The sequence below is a fragment of the Oncorhynchus mykiss genome, chromosome 2, assembly GCF_057628025.1.
Source record: "Oncorhynchus mykiss isolate SJ-2025 chromosome 2, ASM5762802v1, whole genome shotgun sequence".
Classification (NCBI taxonomy): domain Eukaryota; kingdom Metazoa; phylum Chordata; class Actinopteri; order Salmoniformes; family Salmonidae; genus Oncorhynchus; species Oncorhynchus mykiss.
The window spans coordinates 70,698,254-70,718,753 of record NC_143023.1 but is presented as its reverse complement, the minus strand read 5'-3'; the positions used below and the strand labels follow the sequence as shown (position 1 = coordinate 70,718,753).

At 44.4% G+C, this 20,500-nt stretch overlaps 2 protein-coding genes across 9 annotated transcripts; one reads left to right on the top strand and one right to left on the bottom strand.

Moving 5' to 3' along the window:
- Positions 1-7,727: 7,727 nt before the first annotated feature.
- Positions 7,728-8,938, bottom strand: LOC110501857 (uncharacterized). The gene is given in 3 exon segments (XM_090206594.1): positions 7,728-8,576; positions 8,578-8,720; positions 8,723-8,938. Coding segments are annotated over 3 exon segments (1,110 nt in total). The 5' UTR covers positions 8,841-8,938.
- Positions 8,939-11,881: 2,943 nt separating this feature from the next.
- Positions 11,882-20,197, top strand: LOC110495327 (histone-lysine N-methyltransferase KMT5B). Of its 8 annotated transcripts, none has more exons than XM_021570540.3 (12): positions 11,882-12,108; positions 12,221-12,272; positions 12,981-13,204; positions 13,662-13,936; positions 14,083-14,230; positions 14,447-14,612; positions 14,710-14,819; positions 14,930-15,096; positions 15,203-15,222; positions 15,318-15,454; positions 15,561-15,757; positions 16,473-20,197. In XM_021570540.3, exons 4-12 carry the CDS (start codon positions 13,804-13,806, stop codon positions 18,254-18,256), a joined length of 2,862 nt encoding a protein of 953 aa, XP_021426215.3. In that variant the 5' UTR covers positions 11,882-12,108; positions 12,221-12,272; positions 12,981-13,204; positions 13,662-13,803; the 3' UTR covers positions 18,257-20,197. The 8 variants fall into 8 exon arrangements, with proteins under 8 accessions (XP_021426215.3, XP_090062689.1, XP_036810667.2 ...); XM_090206563.1 differs by having other exon boundaries at positions 11,900-12,108; positions 13,751-13,936; XM_090206568.1 differs by having other exon boundaries at positions 11,918-12,108; positions 13,751-13,936; positions 16,476-20,197.
- Positions 20,198-20,500: the final 303 nt, after the last annotated feature.

Genomic DNA, 20,500 nt, shown 5'->3' with positions numbered 1-20,500 from the left:
TATTTAGAATATTGTTGATATAAACTACTTTGTATCAATACTTGAGATTGTTTTCCTCCTTTACCTGACCAAATAAATCCAAGCATGATAATACCTTTCCAGACATTATGGTACGTGTTTACAATGGTTTCCAGTAGTAATTAATTTGTATCTAGTCATGGTAGAAAGTTTAATGTGCTTGATTCAGAGAATTGGAACAACAAGTTCATGATCATTGCATAGAATAAAACAAAGAAAGTGAAAAGGTTCCCAAGTTTACCGTTAATATATTCTTTGCATTCTGCATTTTAAAAGTTAAAATACTGTATTTGGACACCCCCTTATTCAGTGTTGTCTTACTGTGAACAAGGTGACTTATGTTAAGCTGTGAGAAACATTGCCATTAGGTATTTTATTTCCCATGACAGGAAAGGCTCACTTTCAACTAACCAACCCTACACTAGTTAATGGTCCTCCTTTAAGTAAAATATCCCTAGGCACATATGCAATCACACATACGGTAAATTATATTCCCTCCACCCCCTTAAATTACAAACAATAGAGCAGCAAAAACTGTACATGGGTCCTTTAATGGATCCATATTCTAAAATCACAGCAAAGGAGTTTTATATAATCAATGGTAAAAAGGAAATGTCAGCATACAATTCAATGACTTGTTGGAATGTCATTAGCCCTCAGTAAATAGGCTGAAAAAAATAACTGTTCAGGGAAGTCAGGAACCAATACACGCAGTCAGGAAAGCAAAGGCTAGCTTTTTCAAGCAGAAATGTAGCTCTAACTCCAAAAAGTTTTGGGACACTGTAAATTCCATGGAGAACAAGAGCACCTCCTCCCAGCTGCCCACTGCACTGAGGCTAGGTAACACGGTCACCACTGATAAATCCATGGTAATCGAACATTTCAATAAGCATTACTCAACGGATGGCCATGCCTTCCTCCTGGCTACTCCAACCCCGGCCAACAGCTCCGCCCCGCCCGAAGCTACTCGCCCAAGCCTCCCCAGCTTCTCCTTCACCCATATCCAGACAGCAGATGTTCGGAAAGAGCTGCAAAACCTGGACCAGTACAAATCAGCTGGGCTAGACAATCTGGACCCTCTCTTTCTAAAACTATCCGCCGCCATTGTTGCAACCCCTATTACCAGCCTGTTCAACATTTCTTTCGTATCGTCTGAGATCCCTAAAGATTGGAAAGCTCCCGCGGTCATCCCCCTCTTCAAAGGGGGTGACACCCTAGACCCAAACTGTTACAGACCTATATCCATCCTGCCCTGCCTATCTAAAGTCTTCGAAAGCCAAGTTGATAAACAGATCACTGACCATTTCGAATCCCACCGTACCTTCTCTGCTGTGCAATCCGGCTTCCGAGCCGGTCATGGGTGCACCTCAGCCACGCTCAAGGTACTAAACGATATCATAACCGCCATCGATAAAAGACAGTACTGTGCAACCGTCTTCATCGACCTAGCCAAGGCTTTCGACTCTGTCAATCACGGTATTCTTATCGGCAGACTCAATAGCCTTGGTTTTTCTGATGACTGCCTCGCCTGGTTCACCAACTACTTTGCAGACAGAGTTCAGTGTGTCAAATCGGAGAGCATGTTGTCCGGACCTCTGGCAGTCTCTATGGGGGTACCACAGGGTTCAATTCTCGGGCCGACTCTTTTCTCTGTATATATCAATGATGTCGCTCTTGCTGCGGGCGATTCCCTGATCCACCTCTACGCAGACCATTCTGTATATTTCTGGCCCTTCCTTGGACACTGTGCTCATTAACCTCCAAACAAGCTTCAATGCCATACGACACTCCTTCCGTGGCCTCCAACTGCTCTTAAACGCTAGTAAAACCAAATGCATGCATTTCAACTGTTTGCTGCCCGCACCCGCCCGCCCGACTAGCATCACCACCCTGGACGGTTCCGACCTAGAATATGTGTACTACTATAAATACCTAGGTGTCTGGCTAGACTGGAATCTCTCCTTCCAGACTCATATTAAACATCTCCAATCCAAAGTCAAATCTGGCTTTCTATTTCGCAACAAAGCCTCCTTCACTCACACCGCCAAACTTACCCTAGTAAAACTGACTATCCTACCGATCCTCGACTTTGGCGATGTCATCTACAAAATAGCTTCCAACACTCTACTCAGCAAACTGGATGCAGTCTATCACAGTGCCATCTGTTTTGTTACCAAATCACCTTATACCACCCACCACTGCGACCTGTATGCTCTAGTCAGCTGGCCCTCGCTACATATTCGTCGTCAGACCCACTGGCTCAAGGTCATCTATAAGTCTATGCTAGGTAAAGCTCCGCCTTATCTCAGTTCACTGGTCACGATAACAACACCCACCCTTAGCACACGTTCCTGTCATGTACTGTCATGTTGTGTCTTGTTTCTGTCCTTTCCCTTCACCCTGTCTCCCTCTGCTGGTCGTTGTTAGGTTACCTTTTCTCCCCCTCTTTCCCCCAGCTGTGCCTTGTCTCCTCCTAACTACCTCGTCACCCCTTTTCCCACCTGTTCCCTTTTTCCCTCTGATTAGGTCCCTATATCTCTCTCTGTTTCTGCTTCTGTCCTTGTCGGATTCTTGTTTGTGTTGTTCATGCCTGAACCAGACTATCGTCATGTTTGCTGCAACCTTGTCCTGTCCTGTCGGAACCTGCCGGTCCATCTGAGCCTACGTTTTGTTTTGTTATTAAAGAAGCTCTGTTTACGTTAATTCGCTTTTGGGTCCTCATTCACGCACCGTAACAGAAGAATCCGACCAAGAATGGACCCAGCGACTTCGGATCCTCTCCACTCAGCCGTCGAGATCCAGGGAGCGATGCTAGGCAGACACAAGCAGGAATTGCCTGCTGCTCGACATGCCGTTGAGACCCTGGCCACCCAAGTCTCCAACCTCACAGAACAGGTTCACCATCTCCGCCTCGATCCACCGGCCACTTCCAGGGCTTTCGAATCTCCGGAGCCCAGAATCAATAACCCGCCGTGTTACTCTGGGGAGCCCACTGAATGCCGCTCGTTCCTCACCCAGTGTGATATTGTGTTTTCTCTCCAGCCCAACACTTACTCCAGGAGCACTGCTCGTGTCGCCTACGTCATATCTCTCCTTACTGGACGGGCTCGTGAGTGGGGCACGGCAATCTGGGAGGCAAGGGCTGAGTGTACTAACCAGTATCAGGACTTTAAGGAGGAGATGATACGGGTTTTTGATCGATCTGTTTTTGGGGAGGAGGCTTCCAGGGCCCTGTCTTCCCTATGTCAGGGTAATCGATCCATAACAGACTACTCTATTGAGTTTCGCACTCTTGCTGCCTCCAGTGGCTGGAACGAGCCGGCTTTGCTCGCTCGTTTTCTGGAGGGTCTCCGCGCAGAGGTAAAGGATGAGATTCTCTCCCGGGAGGTTCCTTCCAGCGTGGATTCCTTGATTGAACTCGCTATTCGCATTGAGCGACGGGTTGATCTTCGTCACCGAGCTCGTGGAAAGGAGCTCGCGTTCTCCGTTGTCCCCCTCTCCGCATCACTACCATCTTCCTCTGCCGGCTCGGGTGCTGAGCCTATGCAGCTGGGAGGTATCCGCATCTCGACTAAGGAGAGGGAACGGAGAATCACCAACCGCCTCTGTCTCTATTGCGGTTCTGCTGGTCATTTTGTCACTTCATGTCCAGTAAAAGCCAGAGCTCATCAGTAAGCGGAGGGCTACTGGTGAGCGCTACTACTCCTGTCTCTCCTTCAAGATCCTGCACTACCTTGTCGGTCCATCTACGCTGGACCGGTTCGTCAGCTTCCTGCAGTGCCTTAATAGACTCTGGGGCGGAGGGCTGTTTTATGGACGAGACCTGGGCTCGGGAACATGACATTCCTCTCAGACAGTTAAGGGAGTCCACGGCCTTGTTCGCCCTGGATGGTAGTCCTCTCCCCAGGATTCAGCGTGAGACGCTACCTTTAACCCTCACTGTTTCTGGTAATCATAGCGAAACCATTTCTTTTTTAATTTTTCGTTCACCTTTTACACCTGTTGTTTTGGGCCATCCCTGGCTAGTTTGTCATAATCCTTCCATTAATTGGTCTAGTAATTCTATCCTCTCCTGGAACGTCTCTTGTCATGTGAAATGTTTAATGTCTGCTATCCCTCCTGTTTCCTCTGTCTCTTCTTCACAGGAGGAGCCTGGTGATTTGACAGGGGTGCCGGAGGAATATCACGATCTGCGCACGGTGTTCAGTCGGTCCAGGGCCACCTCTCTTCCTCCACACCGGTCGTATGATTGTAGTATTGATCTCCTTCCGGGAACCACTCCCCCCCCGGGGTAGACTATACTCTCTGTCGGCTCCCGAACGTAAGGCTCTCGAAGATTATTTGTCTGTAGCTCTTGCCGCCGGTACCATAGTCCCCTCCTCCTCTCCCGCCGGAGCGGGGTTTTTTTTTGTTAAGAAGAAGGACGGGTCCCTGCGCCCCTGCATAGATTATCGAGGGCTGAATGACATAACAGTGAAGAATCGTTATCCAGGTGGCAGCCCCTCTCACAGCCCTTACTTCTGTCAAGACGTGCTTTAAGTGGTCCGTTTCCGCCCAGGGAGCTTTTGATCTCCTCAAGAATCGTTTTACATCCGCACCTATCCTTGTTACACCTGACGTCTCTAGACAGTTCATTGTCGAGGTTGACGCGTCAGAGGTGGGCGTGGGAGCCATTCTTTCTCAGCGCTCCTTCTCTGACGACAAGGTCCACCCTTGCGCATATTTTTCTCATCGCCTGTCGCCGTCGGAACGTAACTATGATGTGGGAAACCGCGAACTGCTCGCCATCCGCTTAGCCCTAGGCGAATGGCGACAGTGGTTGGAGGGGGCGACCGTTCCTTTTGTCGTTTGGACTGACCATAGGAACCTTGAGTACATCCGTTCTGCCAAACGACTTAATGCGCGTCAGGCGCGCTGGGCGCTGTTTTTCGCTCGTTTCGAGTTCGTGATTTCTTATCGTCCGGGCTCTAAGAACACCAAGCCTGATGCTTTATCTCGTCTCTTCAGTTCTTCAGTAGCCTCCACTGACCCCGAGGGGATTCTCCCTGAGGGGCGTGTTGTCGGGTTGACTGTCTGGGGAATTGAGAGGCAGGTAAAGCAAGCACTCACTCAAACTCCGTCGCCGCGCGCTTGTCCCAGGAACCTTCTTTTCGTTCCCGTTCCTACTCGTCTGGCCGTTCTTCAGTGGGCTCACTCTGCCAAGTTAGCCGGCCACCCTGGCGTTCGGGGTACGCTTGCTTCCATTCGCCAGCGCTTTTGGTGGCCCACCCGGGAGCATGACACGCGTCGCTTCGTGGCTGCTTGTTCGGTCTGCGCGCAGACTAAGTCCGGTAACTCTCCTCCTGCCGGCCGTCTCAGGCCGCTTCCCATTCCCTCTCGACCGTGGTCTCACATCGCCTTAGATTTTGTCACCGGACTGCCTTCGTCAGCGGGGAAGACTGTTATTCTTACGGTTGTCGACAGGTTCTCTAAGGCGGCTCATTTTATTCCCCTTGCTAAGCTTCCTTCTGCTAAAGAGACGGCACAAATCATCATCGAGAATGTTTTCAGAATTCATGGCCTTCCGTCAGACGTCGTTTCGGACAGAGGTCCGCAATTCACGTCTCAATTTTGGAGGGAGTTTTGCCGTTTGATTGGGGCTTCCGTCAGTCTCTCTTCCGGCTTTCACCCCCAGTCTAACGGTCAAGCAGAACGGGCCAATCAGACTATTGGTCGCATCTTACGCAGTCTTTCTTTTCGCAACCCTGCGTCTTGGTCAGAACAGCTCCCCTGGGCAGAATACGCCCACAACTCGCTTCCTTCGTCTGCGACCGGGCTATCTCCTTTTCAGAGTAGCCTCGGGTACCAGCCTCCGCTGTTTTCATCTCAGTTCGCCGAGTCCAGCGTCCCCTCCGCTCAGGCTTTTGTCCAACGTTGCGAGCGCACCTGGAAGAGGGTCAGGTCTGCACTTTGCCGTTATAGGGCGCAGACTGTGAGGGCTGCTAATAAGCGTAGAACTAAGAGTCCTAGATATTGTCGCGGTCAGAGAGTTTGGCTCTCCACTCAGAACCTTCCCCTTAAGACCACTTCTCGCAAGTTGACCCCGCGGTTCATTGGTCCGTTCCGTATTTCTCGGTCATTAATCCTGTCGCAGTTCGACTTCTTCTTCCGCGATATCTTCGTCGCGTCCACCCGGTCTTCCATGTCTCCTGTGTCAAGCCCGTTCTTCGCGCCCCCGCTCGTCTTCCCCCCCCCCCCCATCCTTGTCGAGGGCGCACCCATCTACAGGGTCCGTAGGATTTTGGACATGCGTCCTCGGGGCCGTGGTCATCAGTACCTAGTAGATTGGGAGGGGTACGGTCCTGAGGAGAGGAGTTGGGTTCCCTCTCGGGACGTGCTGGACCGTGCGCTGATCGATGATTTCCTCCGTTGCCGCCAGGTTTCCTCCTCGAGTGCGCCAGGAGGCGCTCGGTGAGTGGGGGGGTACTGTCATGTACTGTCATGTTGTGTCTTGTTTCTGTCCTTTCCCTTCACCCTGTCTCCCTCTGCTGGTCGTTGTTAGGTTACCTTTTCTCCCCCTCTTTCCCCCAGCTGTGCCTTGTCTCCTCCTAACTACCTCGTCACCCCTTTTCCCACCTGTTCCCTTTTTCCCTCTGATTAGGTCCCTATATCTCTCTCTGTTTCTGCTTCTGTCCTTGTCGGATTCTTGTTTGTGTTGTTCATGCCTGAACCAGACTATCGTCATGTTTGCTGCAACCTTGTCCTGTCCTGTCGGAACCTGCCGGTCCATCTGAGCCTACGTTTTGTTTTGTTATTAAAGAAGCTCTGTTTACGTTAATTCGCTTTTGGGTCCTCATTCACGCACCGTAACAGTTCCAGCAGGTATATCTCACTGATCATCCCCAAAGCCAACACTTAATTTGGCCACCTTTCCTTCCAGTTCTCTACTGCCAGTGACTGGAACAAATTGCTAAAATCGCTGAAGTTGGAGACTTTTATTTCCCTCACCAACTTTAAACATCAACTATCTGAGCAGCGAACCGATCACTGCAGTTGTACATAGTCCATCTGTAAATAGCCCACCCAATCTACCTACCTCATCCCCATACTGTTTTTATTTGATTTACTTTTCTGCTCTTTTGCACACAGTATCTCTACATGCACATCATCATCTGCTCATTTATCACTCCAGTGTTAATCTGCTAAATTGTAATTATTCGCTCCTATGGCCTATTTATTGCCTACCTCCTCATGCCTTTTGCACAACACTGTATATAGACGTTCTTTTCTCTACTGTGTCATTGACTTGTTTGTGTTATTGGCTTGTTTATTGTTTACTCCATGTGTAACTCTGTGTTGTTGTCTGTGTCACACTGCTTTGCTTAATCTTGGCCAGTTCGCAGTTGCAAATGAGAACTTGTTCTCAACTAGCCTACCTGGTTAAATAAAGGTGAAATAAAATACACAGAGTATACAAAACATTAAGGACATTAAGGTTCCTTCCTTGACATAGAATGAGCAGGTGAATCCAAGTGAAAGCCATGATCCCTTATTGAGGTCACTTGTTAAATGCACTTCAATCAATGTAGATGGAAGGGGAGGAGACAGGTTAAATAAGGATTTTAAATAAGGTTAAAAAATCAAATGCACAATAATTTTGTGCAATGGAATGGTGAGGGAATGAGCTAAAATGTTCCAGCTAACATTGGATTGGAGCCTGAGCATTTCGTTTACCAGAGTCAACTGTCCAGGTGTTGGAGGCAATAACAGGACTGCTGGAGGATAGAGGATAGTTATTTGGAACTCTGCCCTCTCCAATCAGGAAGCAGTCGCTCATTGTTGAGGGCCTGTAGCTTGGTGGTCCCCTCTCTTAGTACCTGGTACAGACGCCACCTGCTCTGTATCCTAAGCCTGGTTTGACGTAAAGTAATGCCACGGGCAATATTTTTGGCCCTTAGCTCCCATAATGCTGGCAGATTAAGACTGGTGAAGACTAGACCACGACTAGGTGATACATCCAGGAACTCTAGAGACATGGACTCCAGCATGTAAGATATGTCAAGGTTTCTGAGAGGCACAAGGATATGCAATGTCAGGGACTTAAGGTTAGGCAGTGACTTGGTCAGGATCTACAAAGTGCTTGGGCTCATCCTTTTGAAGACCCAAAAGTACTTGAGCTCAAGGACACGGAGGTGCTGGAACTGAGTGAGGAGTGACACTGATGTCTCAGACCAGTCAAAGTGCAGGCGCATCTAGGTGATCCGAGGGCAGCTGTGGGACAGTTTGCCCAGTAGTACCTGAAAGTTAGTGAACTGGTCCATCGTGATCTTGGTAATGTTGTTGTGGTGGGAAATGGAGCCAACCCGCAGGTCCAGTGGCTCCAGTAGTGTGAATGTCTAGTTCAATTCCAGTTGGCGGAGATCCCTGCAGTGGACATTTTTTAGAAGGTCAGAGAGAAGCTCCCCCCACTTGTTGCATTGGTCCCCCAGGTCAAAGCTGGCTTTTAGGGTGAGTAGGCTTGCACCACAGGATATTAGGTGGTGGGTGTAGTGGTGAAACCATGCCTTCCAAAGCTCAAAACTCTCTGTTGGACACCAGCAGTCCTTCCTGTCTAAGGTTGAGCACTCTATGGTGAGAAAAGTCTGCCACTCTCCAAAGCTTCCCTGATCGCACAAGGCAACTCCAACTGAAGCATACAAGCGCAGAATTGCACTTGTCAACCTCAGGAAGGAAAGCACAGGGAGCTGGCATTCCACCGGCAGAAGATTGAAAGGGAAGAAGTCGTCCCCTGCTTTGGCCATTATTCTTCTACTGACAGGAACAAGCTTCTTCCTTGGGGACATGGTGTTCACTGGTGGAGGTCAAAATCCCCACAAGTCTGATATAGCTAGCTATGCAAAAAATATTCTGGTCTGGTTCTTCTCAGAGCTAAGAAAGAGAATCAAATGTTTGTCAGCAATCATCTATAGTATACTAACTATTGTAACTATAACATTAGTCTTAACTTAACAATTCAAATAAAATGTTATTTGTCACATCCACATGGTTAGCTGATGTTAATGCAAGTGTAGCGAAATGCTTGTGCTTCTAGTTCCGACAGTGCAGTTATATCTATCAATTCCCCAACAACTACCTAATACATACAAATCTAAAAGGGGTGAATGAGAATATGTACATGTAAGTATATTGAAGAGCGATGGCCGAGCGGCATAGCCAAGGTGCACTAGATGGTATATAAATGTGATATGAGTAATGTAAGATATGTAGACATGATTAAAGTGGCATTATTTAGAGTGGCATTGTTTAGAGTGACTAGTGAGAGATTGTATAAAAGTAGTAAGTTAGCTAGCTAGCTTGAGAAAAAAAAACAACATAAATGCCTGAGGTTGTCATCAATGTGGCAATGAAAGAATGGAACAAATCAGTTTTTACCTCCTCGAAATCTAACGTTATATAGCTAGCTAACAACTGGTGTTTTGTACCGCATGTTTACTAGCGTTATTTAATCATGTAACTTAGCTAGCCAGCTTGAAATGGTATGCAAAAAGAGACTTAGCTAACGTTAAAGAGCAACCTTGGTAGTTTTTTCTTGGTAGCTAGTTAATAATATTAAATGACATAGGGTGCCGATATCAAATGTCTAATTATAAGACCAATTGGATAACAGTCAAACACAGTAGTTATCTGATGGAAAACTGTGGATGAGTTGGGTCAGGGCTAAAAGGGATACCAATTTTGTCAAAGTTATGTCATAGTCCCGTTCACTACAACGAGACTGCGTCTCACACAGCGTCGAGTTCTACAGCAGACTGGACTTGATTTCAATTCGCACTTGCTGGCTAGCGGAACCACTGGGGAAAAGCTAGCTACAATTCAGCAATAAATATCATTCTACTGAGCATTACATGATGTAAATACAAACGTGAATTTCGCTATCAGCTAGTAATATTCCCCTCGTAGAACTTAAGAGGACAACTGCTAGAGATTTGTGTATGGAGGTTCTGAGTAGTGCTGTTTTTCTTCACAATTATTGCACCCACGTGGTGTCCCAGCTCTACGAGTTATTTATTTTCATATACTAACTGGCCACCAGACTACAGAAACTATAGCAATGGAACTGAAGTAATGGAATAGCAATAAGTATAATGTTAGCAATGTGACTTTTTAATTTAATTAGGCAAGTCAGTTAAGAACAAATTATTATTACAATGATTGACCTAGCAGGGAAGAGTAGGTTAACTGCATTATAGCGGAACAACAGATTTTTACCTTGTCATTTCAGGGATTCAATCCAGCAACCTTTCGGTTACTGGCCCAACGCTCTAACCACTAGGCTACCTGCTTCCACGAGATAGAAAAAAAGCGAATAAAGTAATTGGCTGCTTAGTTTCGAAACAGGAAATAGGCTTCTGCCCATTTGGGTCATTCATGCTCAGACAAGGATTATTTGACCAAGGCTTAGCTACAAGTTACTTACTTTAACTTACAAGACTGAAACCAAGTATGATTCTCTCAACATAAAAGAGGAGCCCTGTATCCATCTGTTTTCTTAGATATTGGGGGAACAAGGAGTCCTGCATCTTGTGGTTATCTTCTGTTTTCCCTTTCTAACACATACCCTTCTCAAACTCAACCTTCCTAACCGACATCGCCTCCTCCCAATATCAGTCAATCATAATCACCTTTATTGTGCACCTTTATAAACATTAGCCAATTTACCATTTCTGCTTCCCTCTTCTTATCACTCGCATGTTTATCCTCGCCCTGGTGGCAGGCGTAGGTTTTCCTCCCGACCACCAGGAAGGGGGTTCCGTCATGGGGAACATATTTTAGTTCCCAATGCAAGTTTGATGGATAATCTAACATCAATTAATGTTAATAAACACACATGTCTCTCTACTTACAGCTAACTAGGTATCTCATCTACAAGACCCTGCTAGGTAAAGTCCCCCCTTATCTCAGCTCGCTGGTCACCATAGCATCTCCCACTTGTAGCACACGCTCCAGCAGGTATATCTCTCTGGTCACCCCTAAAACCAATTCTTTCTTTGGCCACCTCTCCTTCCAGTTCTCTGCTGCCAATGACTGGAACGAACTACAAAAATCTCTGAAACTGGAAACACTTATCTCCCTCACTAGCTTTAAGGACCAGCTGTCAGAGCAGCTCACAGATTACTGCACCTGTACATAGCCCATCTATAATTTAGCCCAAACAACTACCTCTTTCCGTACTGTATTTATTTGATTTTATGTATTTATTTTGCACCCCATTATTTTTATTTCTACTTTGCACATTCTTCCACTGCAAATCTACCATTCCAGTGTTTTACTTGCTATATTGTATTTACTTTGCCACCATGGCCTTTTTTTGCCTTTACCTCCCTTATCTCATTTGCTCACATCGTATATAGACTTGTTTCTACTGTATTATTATTGACTGTTTGTTTTACTCCATGTGTAACTGTATGTGTAACTGTATGTGTGCTGTTGTATGTGTCGAACTGCTTTGCTTTATCTTGGCCAGGTCGCAATTGTAAATGAGAACTTGTTCTCAACTTGCCTACCTGGTTAAATAAAGGTGAAATAAATAAATACAATAAATCTAACTAACGTTACTAGTCAACGGAGTTTGCTATCTAGTTTACTAACGACCTAGATTCATATCGCTCCTTGATTAAATTCGAAGTCACCCTTCTGTGCAGACGGTTTATAATTTTTGTTTACAACAAATGTGGTCCTTGTCTCCTGTTTATAATGGTTCAGACTGTCTTCTTGTAGACAAGTAAAATACTATACCTGATGCAGCTCGATTGGCACAAACTGGACTGTTACGTCACTTTTACAAAATCGTATCCATTCTAGCAGTGACCGGTGATGCGGTGTTATTGTTGACAACGTCATCAAATCGCGCGCCAAGGTTCTCTCAAATGTTCATGTGTTTCAAGTTTGAGTAAGCAGTGCGCAGGCTATTTCAATTTATAAGGCGTCGGCTACTGTGGTGTTATTATTATTATTTGTTTTACAATTTAGTTAGCTAATACAACAGTTATTAAACTTCATGTACTCACGGATTAATCTATGAAACTGCCGTAACATCAAACACTGCCAATTGTATGTCCAGACATCTTTATTCCCATCTTCCCCTGAACGCCATCTTGAAATGTAAATGTTTGTTTCCTCTGATTGACGTTTTAACTAAAGGTAGCAATTTATATTTGTTCAGATCTCGTCGTGCATGATGGATCACATAGTAGTACAAACGCAGGAATAACAAAGTGAGTATTTTGGACAGTGTGTCTCATCAGCGACACTTTTTTTAACGGAGATTTCATGGCCTTTGTTTCGGTGGAATAACGTTAGCTAGCTAGCTGTGGCATTGTTCGTTGTGATGTCTTGGCCCAAGCTTTAGCATTCGATAGCTTTCATGTATATAGCTAACGTTAGCTAAGTGGGAAGCATATATTTTCAAAAGCAGAGTAAGTACTAATAACTACATGTAGCCAGCATGAAGCCCCAGCTAACTTGGTAACTAGAACGCGCATAGCATCTGCATCAGTCCTGAGGCATGTGGTGTTAGCATGCTAACGTTAGCCTAGATTTTTAATTCGACTGGGATATTGCGTTAACTAGTTGAGTTGATTGTTGTGCCACGTTACACTGGCTAGGACGACCCGATGTGTGCAGGTGTAAAGTTACCTGTCGAGAAAGACGAAATTAATAAATAGACCAGATGAAATAATATGATATGGAAACTCATGAAAGTTGACATGCAACCACAAGGTGTCAGCCTTTGATAAACCATTAGCTACCATCTGTTCCGTATCTTTATTAGGCCCCACTTTCTGCTTAGTTGATGCGCTTGCAGTTTCTCCTTCAGGAGTAACTATCGATAACTCAAGGGGCTTACAGTTAAGCATTTCACTGTACTGTTTAAAGCTGCTGTATCCTGCGTATGTGACCATAACATTTTTAACTTGTCTTAGGTTTTCAACTGATGGTATGGAGCAGGGGTTCCCATACGTTTTCACTCAGGCCTCCCTTCCTGAATTGGGGAACATCCCGCACCCCCCTTGTGCGCATCACGTCTATTTCTATGGGCATAAACACTGTTCATGACCGATTGTTCACACCCCTCTTGTTGGCGGAGAGCAAATGTTGCAGGTTTAAAGCTTATTCCCTGCAATTCTACACATGTCATGTAGTGCAGGTAATTTTTTGCCGTCTTAAAGCACATTTTCTTTCTCCATGTGTAATGTGTATTTATGAGATATTTGAGTGACTCCAACATAACAACAAAATATATGGGCTTAAAACCTAGCTAAAAATCGTTAGCTGGCTAGTCGATCAGGTCATTTCTGACAAGGTATAACTAGTTCTCTAAGGTATGCAATGACTGACATGACGAGGGAAATTACAACTTGTACATCCTACTATTTCAACTACCCCCCCCCCCTACACACACACACACACACACACGCAAACACACATATAAGGTGAAACTTTGACATTTGGAAGTGCATCATCAGTTTTCCCCTTGTCATGTCAGTCATTGCATACCTTAGAGCTATTTCTAACTTGACAGAAACATAAGCAGCCCCTATTTGATCTTTGAAGTTCATTGCCTTCAAGTCTTTACTCTCAAACCATTTTGTTTCTTTGTCTAGGTCCAGAATGCATAGTTCTCGATCCCTGTCAGTATCAAGATAAGATTCAACCACCCTGGCCTCCTAACCTCCCCTCATCCTCACTGCAGATCTTCAAGCACAGACTAGGGTAAATGCTGCTGGATCTGGCGTAATGAGGTAGATGGGGGAATCCAAGAACATGGTGTTGAATGGCAGGCGGCATTGCAGCAGATTCTCCAGTGATCGATCCATAACCTCGGCCAGGTCCCTGCGTCAGAGCAAGGGCTCCTTAAGAAGTAGGAGATGTAGTCAACGTAAGTGCTGTTCTCTGGCAATGCTCACCATAAATGACCCCTTTCAGCTTCATTAATAAATTACACTGGGCTATTGGCAGATTTTTTGAATTGTAATTTTTTTTGGGGGGGGCTCAATCATTCATTTTTCACGTTTTTCACCTCAGGTGTCATCAGTTCTACCCTTGAGGCAGAGAGACGTCATACCCCGTCGTCAGGTATGACTCCAAAGGAACTCTGTGAGAATGATGACTTGACTACAAGTCTTATTCTGGACCCCTACCTCGGCTTCCAGACCCATAAGATGAATAGCAGGTTTGTCTCTTTCTGGCTCACAATTGTCCACATTTGTCATAATAGCTTGTGCATAAGTCAGCAGCCAAAGTTTCACAACATCTGGGGAGGCGGTTTACTCGTATGCCTCAGACAAACTTGCCTATCACGATAGGCTATGACTCTGCACCAGCTGCATAACATTTGTATTGAGAATGGTTTGGAAGGTGGTTAAAAATGGACTGATGGTGTGCTTAGGTTTCGACCCATCAAGGACCGACAAGGACATTTGAAGGAGGTGCTAGAGTGCTTTAAAAAACATGATAACCTCGAGAAGGCCTTCCATGCCTTGACTGCTGGGGACTGGTCAAGACCCCACTTTCACCACAAGACGAAGGCTCAGGGCAAACTCTTCAAAGAGCATGTAAGTTATCTAGAAATATCTGTTGTTGCGCAAAAAGCATGAACCATAATCGAAACAAAAATATGTGGAAACTATTATTTTGTGTGTGTTTTGGCAGGTTTTTGTTTACCTACGAATGTTTGCAACTAACAGTGGGTTTGAAATACTTCCCTGCAATCGTTATTCCTCTGAGCAGAATGGAGCCAAAATTGTAGCAACAAAAGAGTGGTAAGGATATCATAATTTTAGTAGGATACATTTTGTTTAAAGAAAATGTTGCACTGTGAATATAGTCATTTTACATTTTCTCAAATATCCCTCATTCATATTTTCCCAAGGAAAACCAATGATAAGATGGAATACCTGGTGGGCTGCATTGCTGAGCTATCACACCATGAGGAAAGCATTTTACTGCGACATGGTGAAAATGACTTCAGTGTGATGTACTCCACCCGCAAGAACTGTGCTCAACTGTGGCTGGGACCTGCAGCCTTCATCAACCATGGTATACATCCTCATGCACTTGACAATAACTGTCTGCCTCATTCAACACACTTATGATAGAATTCAAATACCTATATTAAAAGACTAAACATATGTTTGTTTTCCAGATTGCAGGCCAAATTGCAAGGCAAGTAATACCAATGCCTGCAAATCAAAAGTATTGTGTAAAATGAAGTGAATTGTACAAATGGCTAACAAATGTTTATGTATGTGTTATTACAGTTTGTTTCCACTGGGCGAGATACAGCATGTGTCAAGGTTCTGAGGGATATTGAACCTGGGGAAGAAATCTCCTGTTACTATGGAGATGGCTTCTTTGGGGAAAATAATGAACTCTGTGAATGTTACACCTGTGAAAGGTATAATTTATTGATTTAATATCAAACTTGTAGTTACTTTATATGTATAATAATGAGTCCTACATTGGCTAGGATTTTGCTATTTCACATCTTCTGGTCCCTTCAGACGCAGTGCTGGTGCTTTCAAACCGAAGACTGGGCAGTCTACGGCCACTCCTATTATCAATAGCATGTATGGCCTGAGAGAGACAGACAAACGGCTCCATCGACTTAAGAAATTAGAAGACAGCAAATGCTCTGACAGTCAGTTGGACGGCTCTAATATGGATCCAGACTCTCAGGAAAATCGTGACACACATTCATGTAAGTGCACCTTTGAGGTTGAGCAGGGATTGACATTAAGGGTGACATATTGCCTAGGCTAGGGCGAGTGAACTGAACCAGTCACGCAAGTTGAGCCTCCTCTGTGGTTGCCCCATTGAGCAGGTGATTTCAACAATAAAACTGAAAACAACCAAAATGCAAAGAATTCCAGTGGCCTTAAACTGGGCTTTTAGTTTCTCCCCATTGTTTAAGTGGAAGATGGACCATTTTTGGCTTTTATGGCAGTTAGGCAAGTTGTGTTTACTTTGTGGTTGCCCCAGGAAATTCAGGACATGGTTACTGATAACCAAAATACAATGATTTCTAATGGTGATCTTTCTGGTTCCTCCGCTATGTATAGGAGAAAGGCAGGCTATATATTATATTTCTGCATGTAAAAAGCTAATTTACATTTTCAGGCAAGTGATCATAATCTTCGGGCAACTAAAAAATATTCCAGAGTCCTGACTTCCCCAATGGGCAAGTGATTTTCAGACCTTAGGGTCAATCCCTGGGTTTAGGATGTATAGATGCTATTGGTCAATTATAAGATTTACTGGACACACATACTTGCATTAAGAACTATAACATGCTACATAATAATATTCTAATACATTGCAATTTTGCAATGATTGTCATTAGGTTTAGTAATGTTTGTCCAACTTTCTGATGACTGTTCTGCTGTTATTTCTTATTTTTCCGGTCCACATCTTAGCAGTAGGGAGGACAGCCTGCTCCAGTGTGACCAGGCTCAGTGACGCACAAGCCCTAAGCAGGCAAACTCTGTCCAAAATGCCTATGCCTACCTCATCATTCAATCAAAGACACTCAAAGAACTCCAACGTGCAAGAGAGACGAAACTCAAAGTCCGTAAAGCCTTTACACAAGCTAGGAAGAAGGTGTCAGGTAACTGCTCACAGGTTCCCCATTGAGGTGGAAGCTATGGGTTTGTGCCTTAAGGACCCCACAGAATTAGTCAGTAACAGGGTCTCGCGAAAGAGTGTGATGGATAAGCAAGGACCCATGCAAGTGGTGGGAACAAGGGGTTGTCTTGTGCACTACACTGTGAAGGAACACATTCAGAACTCAATGAAAGATGGTAGTAGGTGCCCTGATGGTTTAGCTTGCACTCACAGAACTCGCAGTTCAACCAGAGCATCAGTTGGCACACAGGGGTCTGACAACATTAAACTTGAACCAAACTGTGGTGTGGTTAGTAAGATCAAGCCTACAGACCTCAGAGAGTATGTCACAGATGGTCACTGGATAATCAGCCCAAGCCTGGATATCAAGTGTCCAAGTGAGACCTGTCCCAGACAGAGGCAAATGATAAATCAGGAGGAGCAGCACTCTTTCAGACCAGCATCCCTTCTCCAGGAGGAGGTTCCAGGCCTGCACCATGCAGCCCGTACCCCAGACATAGCTGAATGCAGGAAAGAGTTGCAATGCCTGCCTGATTGTTGTAGTACTCACGACAATCTGTCTAAGGGAGACCAGCTTCTCCACCTTGGCAAGGGGAAGAAGAAACAGCAGATTACGCGCTATGATTCCCAGCTGATCCTAGCCAACAACAGCTCAGGCATTCCCAAATTAACCCTGCGGAGACGAAGGGACAGCGGCAGCAGTAGGATTGAGTCTGACCCTGTCAAGTCCTCCAGCTCCACAAAGACCAGCATGAAATTTGGGAAGAGCCATCACCGTGCAAAGACCAAAAGGAGCTCTTATGCAGCCAGATGGAGTAATGGGACTTTCAGTCCTGTGGACCACATCCATTCCTCCAAACATGGCCTCGGTCCTGTGGAACACATCCGCTCCTCCAAACATGGCCTCAGTCCTGTGGAACACATCCCCTCCTCCAAACATGGCCTCAGTCCTGTGGAACACATCTGCTCCTCCAAACATGGCTTCAGTCCTGTGGACCACATCCATTCCTCCAAACATGGCTTCAGTCCTGTGGACCACATTCACTCCTCAAAACATGGCTTCAGTCCTGTGGAACACATTCGCTCCTCCAAACATGGCCTCAGTCCTGTGGAACACATCTGCTCCTCCAAACATGGCTTCAGTCCTGTGGAACACATCCATTCCTCCAAACATGGCCTCAGTCCTGTGGAACACATTCGCTCCTCCAAACATGGCTTCAGTCCTGTGGAACACATTCGCTCTTCCAAACTGAAGATTCACCTGCAGCATGAGTGGGACAGCAGGAGGCTAAGCCAGTATTGCCATGGTAGTGGGCCCTTCACAGGTATAGTAGAGAGGGAGGCAGGGGAGGTCTTTGGGCCCACAGTAGCAACATTTGGAATGCACGATGACACAGAGGAAGACTCGTCCTCTTCAGAAGAAGAGGATGAAGATGCATCTGACCATGAAGAGTTTGACGATTTTATTCCACTTCCACCAACAAAACGCCTCCGGCTCATTGTTGGTAAAGACTCTATAGATATTGATATCGCATCAAGGAGACGTGAAAATCAGTCACGAACAGTCAATCCATAAGCTCTATGGGTCTTCATTTGTTAAGTCAATAAAAGTACAATCACATGCTGTTGTAAAATGTTAACTATTTTTGTACATGGTGGAACTTGGTTCGTTATTGTAGAATGTGTACATTTTAGGCAATTATTTTTATATCTTCAGCTTTATTTTGTACAATTGTTAATTATATTTAAAGCATTTTCTAGTTTGTGTTGGTAAACATGCTAAATGTTGCTCCACTGACATCGCAAGAATGGACCCTTTTGGGAACACACTGCAAACAAAATGTGCTTTTGTCAACATGACAGTGCATATAAAATAATAAGCATTTTATATATTGTTTTGAGAGCTTTTGAAAGGAACATAATTCTTGTTTCTTGCTGGAGGTATGTGAAAATGTTTGACTCCCAGTGATTCCTGGGAGCTGGTCTCTGATGTTTTAGTCCCGTTGTAATCACTCATTCCTTAATCAAAATGTGTTGGTGCTTGCATAATGATTCTCTTTGTTAACTTTTTAGTTTGTGTAGATGTGGTTATTTTGGATGTTTATTTTATTTTTTGATCACATTTTTATTTTTCTATTCATTTCACTCAATTCTCGAACTGTATAATTTCTCAGTCTTTATTTAGCAATCACAAATTCAGAACTTACTTGGTCTGGCTTAGGTGGTGTAGATATTCAAACACTTTTTTCACTTTGTTATTTTGTTCACCATTTGATCATCAGTTCACCTGTCTGCTGTGTCTGAATTGTGAATGGTGTGGTGCATGTCTCAACTTTTTAAATTGCTCTTTATATACTGGACCAGTCAAAAGTTTGGACACACCTACTCATTCCAGGGTTTTTCTTTATTTTATTTTTAGTGGCTCAAATAAATGCTTCACAGAGTTCAAGTAACAGACACATCTCAACATCAACTGTTCAGAGGAGACTGCATGAATCAGGCTTTCATGGTCGAATTGCTGCAAAGAAACCATTACTAAAGAACACCAATAAGAAGATGAGACTTGCTTGGACCAAGAAACACGAGCAATGGACATTGAACCGGTGGAAATCTTTCCTTTGGTCTGATGTGTCCAAATTTGAGATTTGAATTCCAACCGCTGTGTCTTTGTGAGACGCAGAGTTTGTGAAGGGATGATCTCTGCATGTGTGGTTCCCACCGTGAAGCATGGAGGAGGAGGTGTGATGGCGTGGGGGTTCTTTGCTGGGGATACTGTCAGTGATTTATTTAGAGTTCAAGGCACACTTAATCAGCATGGCTACTACAGAATTCTGCAGTGATACACCATCCCATCTGGTTTGCGCTTAGTAGGACTATAATTTGATTTTCAACAGGACAGCCTCCAGGCTGTGTCAGCATATGTGGGAACTCCAAGACTTTTGGAAAAGCATTCCATGTGAAGCTGGTTGAGGGAATGCCAATCATGTGTGAAGCTGTCATCAAGGCAAAGGGTGGCTACTTTGTAGAATCTTAATTTTTAATGAACACTTTTTGTTGTTACTACATAGTTCCATGTGTGTTATTTCCTAGTTTTGATGTCTTCACTATTATTCTACAATGTAGAAAATAGTTCAAATAAAGAAAAACCCTTGAATGAGTAGGTGTGTCCAAACTTTTGACTGGTACTGTATATTTTTATACTAGGTTGATTTAAAGTATGTTGTACAACTTTGGACCTGTCACTAATACTGTGTTCTGTCATATGTAGGCTACTGTCTGTAGTCTTGATTAAGCTACCTTTTTGAGTTGCTTGCATAATGTTGAGAATTACAGCTGAATTTGATAAAACATGGCTGTGTTTTCTATAACTTTGTTTTTCTTAACATTCATCTACTTTGGAAAAGAAAAACAATAGTAAACTTGTGCTTATTTCTGGTGAATGTAGTTTATTATGCAAATCACAAAATCTTGTTTTTATTTTACAGTTTGAGTACTCAAATTAAAGTTTTCTTCCAAATGTAATGTCTTCATGACCTGATGCACTTCGCTGCTCTTTATGGAGACGTGGTCAAATCGAGGAACTTTCTGGAACTTTAGTTTCCATTCTTAATTGCTGCCCCCACAAAGATCATGTGAATTCCCTGAAATATAGGATATGTTTTATTTATTTAGCCTTTATTTAGCCATGTAAGACCCATTGAGGTTAAAAACCTATTTTGCGAGGATGACCTGGCAAGAAGGCAAAACAGATTTGGCTGCCCTACATTATTTGTAAACTGTAGGGGGTGTCTTCAAATAATATGTAGTATTTTTAGTGAGA